Source organism: Calypte anna, chromosome 20 (assembly GCF_003957555.1).
Source record: "Calypte anna isolate BGI_N300 chromosome 20, bCalAnn1_v1.p, whole genome shotgun sequence".
Classification (NCBI taxonomy): domain Eukaryota; kingdom Metazoa; phylum Chordata; class Aves; order Apodiformes; family Trochilidae; genus Calypte; species Calypte anna.
The window spans coordinates 5,294,538-5,313,275 of NC_044265.1; the positions used below are offsets into that span (position 1 = coordinate 5,294,538).

Consider the following 18,738-nt stretch of genomic DNA (forward strand, 5'->3'; position numbering starts at 1 on the left):
ATAAGGGGCGCGGCGGCAGCCGGGGGGAGAGAGAGAAAGAGGGAGTGAGAGTTTGCTCCGCAACCGGCCCAGAAGCCAAGCTCGGTTCTGTTCTGCCCGGCCATGCCGCTGCTCCGCGTTCCGCCGGTGCTCTGCGCCGCGTTCCTGCTCGGCCTCCTCCTGCAAGCCGCCGCCGAGTCGGTGAGTCCCGTCGGGCCAGGGGAGGGGACGGGAGGGAAGGGAAGGGGGGCTCCTTGGGTGGGGAAGGTGAGGGTCCCGGTGCCAGGAGGAGGTGACCCCGGTGTTCTGTGTGGTTCCGCACGGCTCTCGGCTGGGGCTGCGCTTGCGTCGGGTTCCGCTGGCCGGCAGCCTGAGAGCTAATGCCAGCCGGGCTCTGCTCCCAGCCACTGACCCTTCCCGGCGGAGCTGAGGGCAGAATGGGCTCGTAGCAGTCGGGCAGTTCCCATTCCCTCCTCCGGTTCCCGTGCCTCCGTCCTGGCTTGGGTCCTGCTTCCTCTGATGCCAGAGCAAAGTCCTCTTGTCCCTCTTGCCCTGTCCGGATGTCCCCCATGGTCGTGCCACTCCTGACGCGTCCCTTTCTCCCCGCTAAGCACTGATCAGCCTCGTCGTGCTCTTCTGTAATCTGGCCCGGTGGAATTAGAGCAGTACAGGGTACAAGGGTACGTGAGAGAAATGAATTACTGCTCTCCAGTACAGCTTTGATCTCCAGCCGCTGGTTGTGGATTTAAGTCCTTTAATCCCTCTTTTATCGTGCGTGTGTGATGGGCTCGATACGAGCAGTGTGTTACAGCACCTGGACAGGCTCCCTGTCTCACCAGAGTTTGGTTGTGCTGGTACCTAGTGTCTTCTATGTGTACCAAACCTTCCTCATTTCCCTTCAGAGGGGTATGAAAAACCATGTGTTACCATGGATGCTTTAGATGTCTATTTAGTATATAATGAGGTGAAACTCTCTTTGGGTGCTCCAAGCTGGGCACATGTGGGATCTTCATGGTGGAGCATGGAGCAGAGCTTTCAGGATTCTACCTTCCCTGCTGTTTGTTGGGTTATATTATGTGGAGAGGTTTTTTTGTGTGTGTCCATCTTGCTCACAGTGCAGTCAGGGCAGATTCTGCTAGTCTTGAAAGAGCTGCTGAGATTAAGGTAGCTGCAGGGGATGAGGGGCTCTCAAAACTAGGTTTAATCATCTACATTGCTTCATCCTGGACTGAGGCTGAGTGGGCAGATCAGAACTGATAAGGCCGTGCTGCTGGGTTTCTCTCCAATAGGGACATGGGGCTGGGGGGTTGGTGGTTGTAGAGTGGAAAACTCCCGCGGAAAGCATCTGTAGTAATTGTCAGCTACTCTGCTAAGACCAAGCAGCCCAAATCCACTCTAATCTGGTGTCTTTATCCCTGCTGTTAAGCACGTGAATCGGTCGTTTGAGAACTGGCCCAAACTAGTAGCACAAACCTTTGGGGCAGACAGCATCTGGAAGTTGCATTGACCATGTTTGGTATGAAATGCAACTTGGTGTCCCTGGGGAATTGAGTGGCCTGCAAGCATTGGATTTCTGCAAAGACAACAAATTTTGCACATATGTGTTCTGTAAATCCTTATATAGAACTTGGATGGAATCTTTGTCTGTATCTTTTAAAGTTACCTAAGATGGAGTGTATGCTGGAGAAGTAACACTGGCCTACTATAACGCCTTATCCAAACAAATTGTTTGGGTTACAGGCTGCTGGGGAGGAGACGAGGATGACACACTGTTTGGGAGAGTTCTGCTAGCGCTCCTCCCATATTATTATTTTATTTTTTTTTTAATAGTCCTGCCAAAACGTGCAGGGCTGCACAGCGTGTGGCTCTTGGTTCTCCTGGGCAGGCAGGGTGAAGACAGGTAGCTGTTTCTTAACAAGACAGGGATTGTATTTCTTGTGCTTATGTAAGAGCATGGCTTTTGAGTGATTCGGTGCTTGAATATTTCCCCGAGCCTGTACAAACAAAAATGCCTTGGCTCCTTTTCCCCTTGCATGGCTTTCCAGCGGAGATGGGATTTCTCCACGTGAAGCAATCTTGGATGTGTAAGAGGGTGGGGAATATGACTGAAGTGCCGAAGTCTGACGTTGGTGCTCAGGCTGTGGGTGGGTTGTGTTACAACAGCACACCAGCTTCGTGTGAGAACATCGGCTTCTTCCTATGGGGTGGGGGTAGCTCTGAGCTGAAGCCCGATGTCTCCTGGTCGTTTCTGGCCCTCTCTGGTCGAGTGCTTTAGGAACCAAAGGCTGTGCGGGCAGGGTGTGAGGATGGGTTGCTTCAGGAGCCTGCAGCTGGGGTGAGCAGAAAGCCATCAATGCAACCAGGGTGTGGGAATGGTGGAGCTGGCAAAGGTCTTGAGGTCTGCCTTGTTGGGGCAGAGTGGCATCCTGGAGCTCCCCCTGTGCTTTCAGCATCTAAAAGTGCCCCTGGCAGCAGAGGAGGGAAGCAAGGGGTCTTCCCCCCAAGACAGAGAGGTTTGCCTGCTGCAGGCTTGGGTTACTCCTACTTCTGAGCTTAAAGAGGGCTCTGAGTGCCCTGAGCTCAGCAGGGCTGTAGCACTGCTAATGCTTGTTGCATCTGTCCTACTTTCCTGCCTTGAAGTCTGCAGAAAAAGTCTCCGTGCAGCACCACATCAAGTTTGTGCATCCCCAGCAGTGCAGACAAGCAGAAATCCAACCCAGAAGCTGCTGGCAGAGGATTGCTCAGGGAGGGGGAGAGAGGGGGGAAGGCTTCATGCTGTTTGTGGGCTCTGTTTGCTGGTTTAAAGCAATCATGCTTGGAGGCCTCCTGATTGCCAAAGCTGGTGTCTTGTTGATGATAGCTGTGTTTGGAAAGTAGTGCAGCATTATTAATGTTAAAACCGGTTTGGCTTGTCCTGCTGCCATTGATCCCTGAGGCCTGTTCTTTCTGCTCTTTGCCCAGTTTCTCATCTGTCCCTCCCAGTCAAATCAAGACGTTTCTATCTGCACATTTTACTTAATTTTACTAACTTGGAAAACTCATGGGGCAGCTGAACATGTACAGCAAATCCTTCCTTTGCTACAGCCTCCCTAAAACACACAGCAGGAAAACTACAGTGTCTTAAGTTGGTGTCCTTATTCCTGAAGGGAAGGAGCCCAGGACTTCTGGTAGCTGAACCTTTAGAGCTATCTGTTGGGTTGAAAATCCTGTAATGTGTAGAAAGAAACAGAACCTCATACCTTGCAGAATGGTATGAACAAGTGATGGGGTGGGCATCAGGGGTGCATGGTTCCTCTGCAGCCCAGAACCTTCTCCAAGCTTGAGGTAGAGGTACCTGAACGGGTGGGTACCTACTTGGGGCTGCAGCCCAGTTCTCATCTCTCCTAAGCATCTGCCAACTCCCATGCTGGAGAGCACTTTTTTTTTTTTTTTTTTTTTTTTTTGTGTGTGTGTGGTTCAGTTTTGCAAACAACTTACGCAAGAGGCACGTTGGGGCTGAACTTGGTACTTTTTAGACTCACAGTACCAGAGGCTCATTCACTCTCAGAAGTTAAGGCTGTTAGCCAACATGATTGCTTTTTCCTGCCCATTCTGTTGTCTCCCAAGGCCTTGGCACTTAGAGAGGCAGAGGCCTGTATCCAGTCCAGCAACAATGAAAATGTTTTTCCTATGTGTTCCCCTCTCCTGTTCTCTCCAAACCTCTGTTAATGGCTTTACTGTTGCCTGGAGCTGTTCAAATGGTTGGGGTGGGGAGGCCTTTTGCTGCTCTCAGATGCCTGAAGTGGAGCCTAGTATGACCTTGCCGTGGTTTTCCTGTGGTGGCTTACAGCTTGCTCCATACATTCTTATTCCACTTCCATCCTGAAGCTGGAAGCTGCTAACTCAACCTGCAGAGTGAGGATGGAGAGGAGGGACTCTGGCTGGCTCCTTGGCCTGCAGACTTCAGAACAACTCCTGCAGCTACTTTCCCCTCCCCTCTGACTTCTGGTGTTGGGACTGCTCTGTTGAAAACTTGCTGGCTGCTTGAATCCACTTGGGTGTAAGCTAACACTAGGTTGTGTTGCATGTATGTAAAATTCTTTTCCCTCAGGTGCATGGATTTGATGGGCTTTATCTTTAAAACCGACTTAAAAAAAAAATAAATTAAAAATCAGTGATAGGAACCGTACAAGTCTGGGAGGCACAACAACTGTGGTTCTGTGGTCTGCCATGTGAATGGCTTTAAGTTGACTTGTAAGATCACTTGATTAAGTTATGCTGGCTCACTGATCCTGCAGCACAACTCCTGAGCTATCAGCTGGGGCTAGACAAAAAGGAGCATCCATCCTTCAAAACACTTCCTTGCTTTTGAGTTAACATTTTTCCTCTTCAGCCTGCCCTCAGATCCTTGCAGCTGCTTTCCCCCCTCTCCTCAGTACAGCTTGTTCCTATAAAGGAACTGTAACAACAGCAGGGTTGTGCTGCTTTTGCAGCCTCAAAGTAGATGCTAATGTGGTTGAAGCACTGCAAAACCAGTGGGGACAAACCTTGCACACGCCGGACCTCCGGGCTGCTGTTGTGGAGCATGTGTGGCTGTTTGTTTGAGACTCGGTGGAATGCAAATACTGTAGATTAAGGATTCAAATGATTTGCACTAGAATGAGACTTGTGATGAGCCTGAGCTTGGCCCTGAATAGACAGGGCAGCCTGGTTAAACTCTATGACTTGTTAGAAACTACTGCTCTGCGTGGCTATAAAAAAATAATAAAAATACAGTAATGAGCTGTTTGGGCTGCTCTTCTAGATTAGTTCAGATGTCTTTAATGTGTGTCTGAATGGCTGATCAGTAAATGCTGCTGCCTCTGACCATGGATTGCTGGTGGCCCTGGCTCCAGCAGTCGTGCAGTGACTCAGGGTTTCTGGCACTCTCCTGGCCCCGCAGCTCCAGCAGACTCTGCTGTCACCCTCTGAGTAACAGCCCTGGCCCCTTACCCAGGGCAATGACTCAGACTTCCGAGGTGGATTTCTTCCTCCAGGAGAAGAGGGGTGACAAGCACAAGCAACGCTGCCTGGCCCATGGTCTGTGCTGCCCTCCGTACCCAGCACCCTTCCCTTCCTGCCTCCTGTCCAGTCTGCCTTGGATTGTGGTGGCTGGAGTGGGCAAAAAGCTGTCAGGTTCTGACATCTGATTGCTGCCAGGAGTTGTGTTGGTGTTGGCAAAGGCAGGTCAGAAAATGGCCTTGTCATGAGCTGCCAGTAACTTGCTCTGGCAGCTCGGTGGTGGTTGTGTTTTCAAACAGAGCTGGAAATGAGTTGCATGGGGAGAGAGGAGAGCAGCAGTGTTATCTGAAATGACTGAAAGCATTCAAAACAAGTGGAAAGTCTCAAAAGCGGGGGTTAAATACTTAATCCACAATCTGGACAAAATGTCAGTGTAGGAGGGGAAAACGCGCAAGATGTAGCTGCGTCCCTCTCAATTTCTGGAGACTGGCAGGCTTCAAAAATACACTTGTATTTCCAGCAAAAATAAGGCTTTTACCTGTTCTTACCAGTTTTGTCCTTAAATCCCCTAGGATAGAGACTCTGTTTATAAAATGCCAAGTGGCTCTTGTTAGAAAAATTATTGAGGTAACTTAAAAATCAGAGCAGTTAGTTGAAATCTCAGACGCTCCTTGGGGAGATGGGGAGAGCTGGAGCACTGTTACCCAAGCAGCTAGTGTCATGTCAAGCTAAAACAAGGTTTCTTCTTTCTCAAACAAATGCCATTCTGTCAGGAAAAGCAGAGCCTGCCATGGGAAGGATTTACCTCTTCTGATGGTGCTCTGCCTTGGCTGTTGAAGGGGAAAAGGTGTCTCCTCTATAGTTCAACTAAAACTCTGCTGGTGTCTGCTGTAAAACTTGAAGGCAAAGGGCCGTGGCCTTGCCCTGTTTATGTTGCTGGGAGGCTCACCCTTCCTCCTGCCTTTCAGCTGCTGTTACAGTCAACCTACAGCAATAAAAAGAAGTGTTAGTGTGCATTAATGACTGAAAGTGCCTGCCTGGGACTTGCACCCAAATAGCCTGTGCAGCACAGTAGCCAGAGATCCCTGTGCATAAGGCAAGGTAATGGAGGGGAGTGTGGGTGCCTGGTGTGATGGGGTGCTGGCCTGGAGAGGAGGGAGAAGCCATGGGTGGAGGAATGAATCCTGGCCAGCCTGGTGCTGGAAGGTGGCAGAAGCTTCTTTTGTGGGTTGATGTCCCCCTTTAAAAACAGAGACTCTTCTAGCAGCCAGCCTTTCCCCCCTTCCAGTGGAAATACAGACCTTACTGATGTCAGGAGCTTTTGCTTGGAAGACTCTGTTCCTCAGCAAGATAAATATTTATTGCAATTCCACAGCGTGCAGTGGAGCAGACTCTGGAGCCAGGATCTTGCATGAGGCTGTTTATGTGCGGGCTGTTCTTGGCGCTAATTCTGAATTTCCTGAGGCTGAGTATAAGGAGCTGGTCCTGCCCGTTGGTTACTGAACGACTTGCTAGTCCAGCCAAGCTCAGGCTTTGCAGAGCCAAGGAAGGAGCAATCAAAACAAGAGCTGGGTCCCTCTGCTCCTGGCTGTGACTGTGTGGGTGCAGAGATGTGGTCAGGGAGTGCAGGAAAACTGCTGCCAGCTGCTCACCCCTGACTTGGAGAGGGGATGAAGCCTGGATAGGAGTCCAGAGCTCTCCGAGAGAGGAATATGCTGCTGGGGGTGACAGATTTCCCAAACTACAGCTGCTTTATCTCAAATACCACACTCTGTGTCTGCTGCCCTCTGGGCCCAAGCCAAGGCAACAAGTGGGGAATATCTCTATTAAAAAACAAAACAAAAAAGCCAACAAGCACCTCACACATCAAACCTCTGCTGCTGTAGCTAACCAGGAAAATCCCTGCTGTTGAAATGTTTGTCTGCACAAATGCTTACACGGGTATAGCCTGATAGTGGAGTGGCACAGATATTCTGACTCGAGTGCTTTCATGCTGATAACTTCCTCCCCTGGAGTTTTTTGCTGGTAGCTTTGCCAACAGAGCAAAAACCCCAAAGAGCATAAACTGTGCTGGCAGAGCTCAGCTGCCTGGGCTATGCCTAAATCTTTGGGCTACTACTTCTGATTAGATTAAAATGGATTGTGGGAGGGGAAGCATTTGTAGGGTGCAGCGTTGGGAATCTCGACTGTACAAACAAGCTGAGATTAGCTGTGTGGTGAGCCAGCTAGGAATATGGTCCCTTTGAAGTTGGGTGTCTGCCTGGCTTGATTTTGCTAACACTCTGGCATGAGGGAGTGTAAAGATCCTGAAAATGCACATCATGCATTTTTTTGCCAAGTGGAAATTTTGCCTGTTTGTGTGTCCGGGGAAATACTGAGGTATAGCTGTATTCTAGGAAAGGGCAGTGAGGGCAGGCCTCTTCCTGGCATGAGGGGGAAGTATGAGATATGAAATACCCCTAGCCTGAAGAATCAGCATGAGAAATTCTCTCTGGAAAAGTTGCCTTGCTGGGGTTTTTTCTTTTTTTCTCCCCTTTTCTTCCCCAGACAGGGTATAGAGTTTAATTCTTCCACAGAACCTCCTGGTATAGCGTAAAGCAATTCAGAGCAAGTTGTGAGCTAGAAAAACTGAATTCTTTTTTTGACCTTGAATAGATTTCTCCACTACTGAACTGAGCCTTAGGCAGAGAAGTGTATGAAATAGCTATGATCAGGTTTGCAACTACCATAAAAAATACAATCTCCTTGTGAACTAGGTGTGCATCACTGCCCACAACCAGGAGAGCCTTCCATTCAGGGGGCATGAAATAGCTCTGCAAAGTAGATCTCCTCCCAAATCACGAGTGCTCCCTTTCCCCTCCTGCAGTTTTCCTCTGGAACTTATCTTTATTTGCTTCAGGGTTAGTGACTGACACACAGCCATCCACAGCTGCCTGATGGGCTTTATCTCCTCTAGCTGGAGAGGGGAGCAGGCATCTCCTTCCCACTTGGGCTCTGGGGCTGGGCATTGATTTTTTAGAGCAGCTCCTTTGCCACTGTTGCAATAAACAGATCCCAGCATGTGTCTGCCTGGCAGAGGACTCAATCTTTATGGCTTTGCTCCTGGTTGATAATCAGGCAAGAGCAGTTAAACAAGAATTCATTCCTTTGTAATCTCTCTGTCCTCCTGCTTGCTGCTGTGGCATGGGATGCAGAGAGCAGGCTGAGTGCAGGCAAAGGCACAGGAGTTAAAAGGTAACTGGGGTTTGACTTGGTGAGTGTAGGGAAGCCTATTTTCAGCAAGCAGAGCCCAGGAGGATTCATCCCTGCTGCAGGGGAGGCACCATGACAGCGGGTGGCTTTCCAGAGCCCAGGATTAGGGTGTAATTGTCACAGGGATTATTCCTCTGCTGCCTCGTGAGCCCCCAGGAGAGCTGCTTGGGGATGCAGTTTAAAGAATCTCACAGGGAGCTGTGGGGAAAGACCCAGGCTGAGGCTGTGACAGTGCTGGGTGAGGGTTACTGCTCCTCCCCTTGTGTAGTGCAGGGGTGTCTGAGTCTGAGCACACAGGTTTGGTAATGTGGCTGCAGGGAGATGGGTACCTGGTTGGACAGGGAGGGGGGATGCTTCTCAGGGCACCTTGAATGAGTGATGCTTTTACCAGCTGAATAGTGTGTCAGTTTGCATGTTGCTCTTGCTATGTTTTATTAAGCAAAAACCTACTCCTTGCCTGTATTACCAAGCAAAAAAAAAAAACAAACAACAAAACAACCCAAAAACTTATATGGAACTCTAGGGAAGAACTCTCCTGGGCTTGGTGGTTTACTGAGCTTTGCCACCTTGCACTGGAAAAGCCTTGTTGGATTCTGTGCTCTTTGGTTCCTGGTGCAGGGCAGCACAAGGGCCAGGGTGGTGGCTTTGTGAGAGTGATCTCTTAAAGACCAGGCTCCAAAGCTGTGCTGTGCAGTCATCTGCTTGTGTCTTACTTGTCTCAGCTTTCTTGTTAAGCTGATCTAGATATGCATTGTGAGGTGTTGGTGTGAAGTGACATCTGTCCATGACAGCACAGGTCTGGGAAAGGTATTTTGTGTGATACTGCTTGCTGAAGTGAAACGAGATGATCTGTACAACTGTCCTCTAGTTCAGAGCACTTGAGAAAAGCCCCAGGAGCAGTTTTCTCTCATCTGTCCCTGCAGGCTGCAAAGAGTTAATAGATCTGCACTTCTGTCCCCTTTTCTGCCACCTCCCAGGCTGGCCCAGCTCCATGTGCCTTTGTCTAGGAAGGGCTGACTTTCACCTTGCTCCTGTTTACTCCTGGGCTTGTGTACACAGTGCTGGGGAGGGAGACACAGGAGCAAGCTGGGTTATAAACTTGATAAAGAGCTCCCTGCACCTTGGCTGTCCAAGTCTCTCCGGGTCTGCCTCCCTTTCCAGCTTGCTGGCTATGACCCTTCAAAGAAGCTTTTAATGAACCCTGGTATGTTTGATCAGAGACAAGGGCCAACTGTGAAAGCCAGTTCAATGTCTGGAAAACTCCATTTCTTCCCCCCAAAAATAATTTGTTTTTTTTCTGGTGTTTGGGTTTTTTTTTGTTGTTGTTTTTGGTTTTTTGGGGTTTTTTCTTTTCTTGTTTGCAAAGGTTGTTGCAAGGATGTGTGGGCTGGGGCAGGCAAACTGCCTCGGTTTTTTTCCCCAGGGCCAGCCAGCAACTGGGGAAATTCACACATGGGACAGAAACTTTGCTTGCTGCCTCAATAAATAGAGGCTTTTGCTTTGAGAAGAGGTTAGTGGGATGCTGGGGCTGTAAGCAAAGATCCCAGGAGCATGAAATGGAGTGGTGTGGGTTAGGGATGGAGCACAGCAGAGCTGCCTGGGGTGCAATTGCTGTGCCTGAACTTAGCAAACAGTGCCTGGCTTCATGCAATAGTGCAGCCTCTCTCAGTCTCAAACATGAGACCTCTGTGCCCAGCTTTTCCAGGAATGACACTCATAGTTCACGTGCCTGACGTGATGGTTGTCTGGCAGGGAATAAGCTTATTTTTTGCCACTGGCAGTCAGGAAAAGCTTCTGCTTCCCAGCATGTTGGTTAATCCCCCTTGGTGCTTATTGGGAATGAAAGCTGCTTAACATGAGGAAGAAATCCTGGAGCTAGACTCCTGCAGAAAAGGTTGGTTTCTGTACAGACCTCTCCTGGAGAGGAGCACATTAATAGCAGGGCTCAGCTTCAGCTGCTGGGGCAAGGTGGGGCTGTGCAGCTGCTCAGTCCAACTCTCCCAGCAAGTCCCTGGCCCAGCTCCAGTGCTGTGGGGTAACAGGTGGTGGGAAGTGGGCTCCCAGCAGCACCAGTGCTCTTCTCCAGCTGGCAGTCACAGAAGGTGTTAAGCCGAACGTGGCCAGAGATGAGTTGGCAAGGGCTGACCATCCTCCTGGGGCAGTCTCCTGGCTTTCTCCTCTCTGCTGCCTGCCAGCTGGGATGGAGCATGGACACCTTCCATGGTGCCTCTTCTAATGGAGCCGTAGGGGAAGACTGAATCCTTTTGGGAAGGGATGCACTTTTAAAGTTTTCTTCAGAGGGCTCTTTATGTGGCACTTGGGAAGCTTGCAGCCCTTGCTGTGAAGTCTCTGAAAGTGCCTGTGTGCCCTTGCAGGTGTGTATGTGAGGAATGTGCCTGCTCCAGACCTGCCCTTCAAAGCACAGCACTCCAATGTTAACTCTTCCTGGGCTACCCATGCCCCAGCTCCCAGGGGGAGCCTGCTCTGTAGGAGAGCATAGCTTGAAACCTGGAGGGTGAGTACGGAGGTGCCAGCAGCCCTCGAACTTCCCTGGCAGATGAATCTGTAAAATGAAGCTCGCTGCCCTCACTAAAAGTTTCCCGTTCTATGAAGCTCTCGTGGCTTCCAGGAACTTCCCCATCCTTGCTCAAGAGGATGATGAGGAGTGAGTTCAGGGAACGCTCCCATATAATCTTATTTACACTTGTGAGTCAGTAATTTCCTTGTTATGTCCTCTGGCTTGTAAACACTGTCTGTCCTGATTTAAATAGGGTTTTCTGATAGCCAAACCTGGTGCGTTCCACAGTATGTAGTAATCTCTGTGGCAGTCTGCCACCGCCTTGCTGAGGGCTGTGCTGATCTGATAAGGCCAGCTTGATGTCCAGCCTACTCTGTGCCCTCAACGTGGGTTTTCTTAAGCCTCCTTGGTCAGGGCATTAGGTGGCTATGATTCATAAGGAAGCACGATGTGAGCTGGCACAGGGGCGGGGCTCAGCACCCTGCTCTTGCCAGCACTGCTCTGCCCTGGCACAGCAGCTGCGTTGCATGGCTCTGTAGCAAAAGTGCTCCCAGCTCCATAGAAAACCCCACAGGCAGGGATTGGGCTCTTCCTGCCCCTTGATAAAATGGCCAGAAACCCTCATGGGAACAGCATCTGGGGGTGCTGGCAGCAGTTTCCACTGCAGGTCAGGCTTTGGCTGCGTCACACATCTCAGAATGAATTTACCTTGGAGCGAGTGATCCATAATGTTAGGAATGCCTGGTTCCAGGCTGGGAGGGGTTTTCTCCTCAGGTGCCCTTCCTCCCCAGCCCCCTTCCCATCACCTAGTGCCAATCTCTGACAGAGTGGAGGTAGGGGTCTGGGAGGAGAGCTGGAGGAGAGTTGATCTCAGCACTTATGCCCTCTGGGCTGGTTGGTTGATTATCCTTCAGCAGAGTTACTGGGGAAACCAAAGGTGCCTCAATGAGCTGATGAAAAACACATCTAGTAGCCACTGCTCCATATGCAAAATGAGAAACATCTTGTCCTGACCACAAGTCTTTGTGGCAAAACCAGAATGCTCATGGGTAGGGGAATCTAGGCTGGAAGCAGGGTTGGGTCTGTGGGCAGAGGAGGCTGACACATGGCTTGTGGCTGGTTGTTGGCCTTGGCTTGTAATCAATAGAGGATGTGATCTGTCAGTCGGTGTCACTGTGGGGCTGCAGGGTGGGCCAGACCTGGCCAGGGGAGCAGGAGGGCTGGTCCCAGCCACGGGAGCTTTAAAACACCTTAACTCAAACTCAGGGTCTCCCTGATGAAGCAGCAGATGCAGGGGCTGGTGGTGCCACCCAGCTCAAACTGTCCTGTAAGTCTCTGATCCTCACCTTCTGTGAGGATTGTGGTAAATTTGTAGGTTAAGAAGAGCTGTTGGATGTGCAGGAAGGTTGTTAAGCCTTCAGGACTTGAGCCCGAGTTCTGGGATAGTCTTTCTGCAGAGCCAGCATGAAAATGGTGAGAGCTTAGCCCCTAGTGACAGAACCCATCCATCTGCATTGTGTGCCTCTCTGTAGGGGCAGAGATTGATTCCCCCACTGTGGTGATGATTTCATGGCTGTGGAAGCATCTGGAGCTGCTGGAATCTCTGGGCTGGTGTTGAGCAACCCAAGCTCATACCTGTGGTACCCTCAGTGGGGCTGGCCCCAGGGCTATGGGGCAAAGAGAAATAGTTCTGGGGAAATTGCATAATCATGGTGGTGAGGGCAGAAGGTTTGGGCTTGTGGCTTCTTGGAGGTCCAAGTGCAAATGAGCTCTGGTGTGGAAGCTGCCATTGTGGACAAACAGCTGATTCTCTGGGAGAGCTCTCATGTGCCTGTAGCTGTAGTCATCTGGACACAGGATCCTGGACTTGTTTGTTTATGTGCTTTAAGAGGTGAAGCTCTTCCTTCAGGCACAGTCGTTACTGATAGCAAGTGCTCTTGAACCTATATTGCCCTGCAATTCAGTAGAACTGACAGACCAGTTTTTAACCCTTGGATTTGTTCTCCGTACAAGCAGCAGCAAATTCCCTTGGTGTGAGGCTTTGGTGCTATGCAAAATACTGACCTATAGGTGCCAGACTTTTTCTCTGGGAACAGCAAATTCTTCCAGATCTTCCCTTATTGCAAACTGCAGGTATTGCTTTTACAAACACTTTTGCTACAGACTCCTGACCAAAGTCCTGTTATGTTATTTTCACCCTGTGGGTTCAAGTGAACCTCCTAAATGTGAAGCACTCAGGAAATACCCCTCCCAGGCTGGCCCTTCTGTTCTGAGAAATTCTAGGGGAATTCAGCTGTTTTCAGGCTGACGATATTGCTTTTGATGGAGAAGAAGTTCAGCTTTTGATGTCCTGACTGAAATTATGTCCTTAGCACAAGCTCTGAAATCCTGACCTTTTGTAAAATGCTTCTGAGGAGTTGCCTGATACTTAACACTTCTCCACCCATGTTTGCAGGTGAGAGAAACTGAGACCATGGATGCCCGATGGCTTGACTACCCTGCCTCAGGAGACTTGCCAGATGATGAAGACATTGGTGAATTCAGGCCTCACATAACTTCTGATGGATTAGATATAGATGAGGCATCTGGGTCTGGAGGTAAGTGGGGAGAGGGACAAATGGTTCTCCCTCAGCTGATGCTGTGAAATTTCTTCCAGCACCAGCCTATGAGCCCATGGCTAAGTGCACAGCCAGAGCTCCAGAGGGAACTACAGTGTCAGGTGGAGATGAGAAACTGTAGTCACTTACAGATGGGAACAGAGAAAGTGATTGTACTGTGATGTTGAATCACTCAGGGGTGACAGATGGAGTCCATCCAGGCTTGTCTTGCTGCAAGTGAAAAGGCATTGCACTGCCTGGATCTGTTTCCTGTTGAACTCCTAAGAAGTTCTGAGAAGCTAAAAAAAAAAAAAAATTTAAATTGTTGAGGTAATGTCAAAAGGCTTGAAGTTAGTGTCTCATCTGAGGCCAAACAAGGTAAAAGGAATAAGTGGTGTTCAGGTTAACTCTGTGACATGCAAAGCTCCCTGCCCAAACCAGTTTCTGTAGCTTCATGTCCCCTTTCTGTGAACATTTGTTCCCTAAAAGGTAAAGAACAAGTGTGGAAATCAGTGCCTGACATGTTTGGGCAGATTTGGTAACTGGAGGATTGACAAACTATCCTTTAGGGATGGGTGGTGAGAGCATTGCCCTCCCCCATTGGCATCATCTTAGCAAGCTATAGCAGACCTGCTTTGCAGGGTACCTCCTGATAATCTGCAGCAGGGGCCAAAGGATCCAGCTGAAGATCCCTTCCCTTCAGAGGTGTTGATTTTAAGATTATATCTCCTCTTGTCTTATGAAATCAAAGCCATCAAGTGGCAAAAGTACTGGTAGTTAAGAGGGAATTGTAGTCAGCAGAGAGAGTCCTAGTTTGTCTGCAGCTGCTGGTGTTGCAGGAAGTGTCTGAATTCTGGAAAAATTGTGTGTAATGAGAGTCCTCTTCTATTCTTTAATTTAATTCCCTTCCCTTTGCAGACTACCCAGACTCTGAAGATTCCATATATCTGACCACCATGGATACTCCCCTGGTAGGTATTTCCTTTGCATGTTTTAAGCAACATGTAGTTACTCTGGTCTGTCTGTGAAGCTTTCTGAATACCCTTCCCCCTGCAAGATGAATCTACCTGCACGAGCAGGAACAGTGTACCTGTAATGCACTAAGCAAACTCTCTTTTCCCTGCACACCCTGCTCCTTTCAACTGTAGATAGGCTGGGTGCTGCTTACTGATGGGTGTGGTTTGTCTCTATTCTGTAGATATCTGACAACTATATCCCTGGAGATACTGAGAGAAAGATAGAAGGTGAGAAGAAAAATACAATGCTGGACAATGAAATCATTCCAGACAAACTTTCACCAGTCGAAGAGAACCTGTCCAACAAGATCTCCATGGCAAGCACAGCCAACAACAGCATCTTCGAAAGAACAGAAGTCCTCACAGGTAATACTTCACCTTGTCCTGATAAATCATTAATAGTGTAAATCAAAATGGCTTCTCTTGTTTCCTGCTCCTCTGGGGTGCAGTTCCCTGCTGACAAGGAGAGTGAGATGCAGTCGGTGCCTCTGTGACTGCCTGTGGCAGGGTCACTTCTGCCTTCCAGTCCTTAAACAGCAGAAGACCCTACCACCTCCCTTGCTGGGGTAAACAGCTTGGTTTTAAGCCTGCCAGCTGTCTGTTGGCTTAAGTTCCACCCAAGTCATGTGTCAGCTGCTCTGCCTCCAGATACAACATCAACAAAAGGTATAACAAGCCATAAATCAATGACACCATGGGCTTGCATAGATAATACAGGTGCTTTCCTTTAAGTTTTGCTCAAGTTCTGCCTTTTCTGAGCCTTGTCAGAAACCAAACTGCATCTCTAAGGGATCTGAACACCTAGTCAACTTTTGGGAGTCTAAGTGCCCCTCTCTAGAGCAAACCCAAACAGCTGCCTCCCCCTCAGCATATGGGACACATCTGTCTCAAGGCGTGCCTGCCGCATCAGGGGCTTGACCCAACGAGTCCAGGTGCAAACCTCAGCACATCTTGCTGATCTGCAGCCTTCCTCCCAGCCCAAGGAGAGGCTGGAAGAGGGGACTAACAAAGGAGATGATTTAGTGCAATGAGTAAGTGTCACAGCAAAGGATAAGCTTCAGTGAAATCCTGTGGCCACCCTTGGTGTGAGGGAAGTCAAAATCTTGGTTCATCTTCTTTTTGTGGCTTTTGGTTGTTGGAGGGAGGTAGTGGTGGTAGTAGGATGTTGCTGATTGACTGAAATACAGAGTGCCCAGGGTGTGCCTACAGTAGTCAACAAAGCACTCAGAGCTACACCATTTTCCTGGAGTTGATGCTGTTTGTGTGTTGTGGTGGGGCTATTTTTGGACTATTTTGGACTCCCACCATGCAGGGAGGATGTCTTTTTTTTTTTGTCAAAATGTCTTTCTTGCACTAACTGGAAGATGAACCCAAACTGGTTAATATGGAACATGTGGTTATGCTCTGGCTGGATGAAAAACAATTTCTGGCATTTTTAACATCTGCTGTCACTGGAAATGCCAGCACCTATGGTAGACAACACTGACTCTGGAGGCAGTTCTGGGCTCTGGTAATCCTGAAACAGATTTTTGAGATGTAGCTGTTGGCTTGGAGTTGTCCAGAAGTTAAGACTTACCCCATGCTCTTTTTTTCCTCCCCAGCTCTCATTGCAGGAGGAGCAGTGGGCCTCCTCTTTGCTGTCTTCCTCATCCTCCTCTTAGTCTATCGCATGAAGAAAAAGGATGAAGGCAGTTACGACCTTGGGAAGAAACCCATCTACAAGAAAGCCCCTACAAACGAGTTCTATGCTTAAAAGCTCAGTGGCACCTTGTGCCCACCAAGGGACAAACAGACTGGATGGAAACGCTGTGCCCTCAGATGAGATGTGCTGAACAAATGCTCTTTTTGGATTGAATTTCAAAGCGACTTTGAGAAACAAACAAACTTCCTACGTGACCCTTCCCATCCCGCTCAGCTAACAAGGGCCCAAAGAAATACAAAGAGTCTGAAAAAATAACCTCAGTGTATTTTTTCTAAAGCTAGTGTAAAAAGAATAAAAATGCCAATTTTTCTGCTTGCTTTCATAGAGGGTATATAAACACAGACTGTATGGATGCAAACACCATGTGTTTGCATCCAAAGTGCCATGCTCAGATTGGCTGCTTCTATAGAAGGTGGCTTTTTTTTTTAAATTCTTTTTTTTTTATATATAAACCTTGCTAATAGATGTCTCGCAGCAGGCTGTTAATGTGAAGCATTTCTGTGGAGAACTATTTATGAATCTCTTACACTACAGATGATGTTGCCTTATCAGGGAGTACACAGGCCATAGGGGCTCAGAATCCCTGAATGCCATAAAGGGCCTATGGGAATATCTTCCCCAGGAGGCTTCTGTCTCTTCCTGTTGGCCCCAGGCAAGGGTCACTAGTCCAGGAAATCAGGACAGCCAGTTTTGTTTGGCTCTGACAACACCCTTTCCTTGCCTTCAGTCTCTTACCTTTTTTAAAGGATTGCTTGTAGGATTTTTTATAATAAAAATTTTAAAGAAAATAGCCTAATGTTTATATAAAGTTTGTAGAAATTGTTTTGAAATAATAATAATAATAAAAAACCCAACCTACTCTCTTTTAATTTCCTCAGATTTATTTTTTCAATCCCTTTGTGTTTCCTTTGGCTGGGCATTTCTCTGGAGCTGTTGTTTTATGATTTATATTCTGAACTGAAGCAGAGTCAGCTAAAGTGTGTTACAGGTTTCTTCTAGATCTATAGCAGCTAATATAGAGGGTAAGGATATTTATGGTTTTCTTGTAAGTTTTTTTTTAGGATTTGATTATTTTTTTTAATACAATTATTTATAGTTTCTGAAATGTCTGCTCTTCTCATTTGGAATTTTCATCCTTTTTATGTAAAACACTAATATAACGAGTCTCTGTATAAACTATTTTAAGCTTTATTCTGTGAATTATAATTACAAATTCAAGGCAATAACTTCTAGGATTAATATGTATGCAAAATTGGATTAATAATATCTGTATGCAAAATTAGATTAATAATATGATTTAAGTAGGGAAAAGAAGAGTGTTTTCTAGCTTGTAATATATTATAATCAGTCCTGTAGAGCTATATATTATAGATTTTACTGAGAAATACACAGTTATGAATGAAAAGGCTGGAGGTAATTCTTCAGCAGCCTTACTGTGTGTAGGAGGCTTGTTCTCATTTGTGCTGCTGTTGGTCCAGTGTCTTGTCTGGAGGAAGCCCAGTTTGTCCAGTTGCTTGTACTGGGGGAGGCAGCTGGAGCCCTGGGGCTCTGTCTCTGTGCCTGGAGGCAGCTGCAGGCAGTGATGTGCCAGGTTTGATCCTCTGGGATCCAACTCTGAAGCAAGGGTTGGAAGCTCACAGGATGGAGGAAATAACTTTTGTTTTAGGGGTTATGGCTGCATTGTGGAGTCCCCTGCAGTACTGTGCTGAGTACCTCCCTCAGCTGGAAGGCTGGATCTGGGAACTGGAAAGCTCTTTGGTGGCATCTCCCAGCCTGGAGCACTGTGTTTTCATGGACTGCTGGCTCTGAACCTCCTGTGGTGGGTCTTAATCTATCATGTACATAGCTCCTACCTCTATTGAGAGTTATACCAGTTCCCCCAGTGCTCCAAGAGGGAAGGGCGGTGTGTGTGTCCTGTGCCTCTGTTTTCAGGAAGGTGTTTACAGAACTTTGTGCAAGTTGTGTCCTCACACAGCTCTTGGGACCCCGTGTGCTTTAAGACACGATCCAAACGTGGCTCCCCAGACTGAGCAGGGGGTAAAAGCTGTTAAGAATTCTCACCAACTCCTGAAGCCTCTTCCCTGAGGCTCTGTTGCAGGTTTGAGGTCAAATTCACAGAGGTGATAGGACAAATTGACCTTCACCTGGTGGGAGCTGGGTGTTGAGATGTGGGCGGGAGAAGACTTTTCCTCAGGCTCCTCCTCCAGGTTGTCTCCCTTGCTTGGTCCCAGTACAAGTGTGATCAGGGAAATTGCAGGCTCTGGGAGGTTCTAAACACTGCACAGAGTTCACTGTAGAGAGGGAAGGAGGGAGGGTTTGACTGCACTTCCAGGAAGGCAGGAGCAGTGTCTGCTGCTCAGGGTATTTAGGTTCTCTTGTGTAATCGCTCTTGGGCATTTTCCACTGTTACTGAATTTTTTTATTTTTTATTTTTCCTCAAATAAACTGGTACTTTCTAAAATTGTTTTTTTTTACTGTTTCTAACCTGAAGTTAATTTTGGAAGCTGAGTAACAGGGTGCTCACATTTGTGTAACCTGGTTTACCAAACAGGGAGGCACACTGGGATCTGGCTTGGTGGTAGCCTGTGAGTCAAAGGGGCTTTGCCAGCAGCTCCTGAGATCTTTCCAGTGTTTGATCCACAGGTGACTGCTGTAGGACCAGCATCACTGGGTTTCTGGAGTTCCTCCAGGCAA

At 48.2% G+C, this 18,738-nt stretch overlaps 1 protein-coding gene across 1 annotated transcript; it reads left to right on the top strand.

Annotated features, from left to right (window-relative positions):
- SDC4 (syndecan 4) lies at nucleotides 1-18,505 on the top strand. Its single transcript, XM_008506279.2, has 5 exons — nucleotides 1-180; nucleotides 13,185-13,326; nucleotides 14,245-14,297; nucleotides 14,525-14,708; nucleotides 15,944-18,505. The coding sequence occupies exons 1-5, from the start codon at nucleotides 103-105 to the stop codon at nucleotides 16,093-16,095; spliced, it is 609 nt and encodes a 202-aa protein (XP_008504501.2). The 5' UTR covers nucleotides 1-102; the 3' UTR covers nucleotides 16,096-18,505.
- Nucleotides 18,506-18,738: the final 233 nt, after the last annotated feature.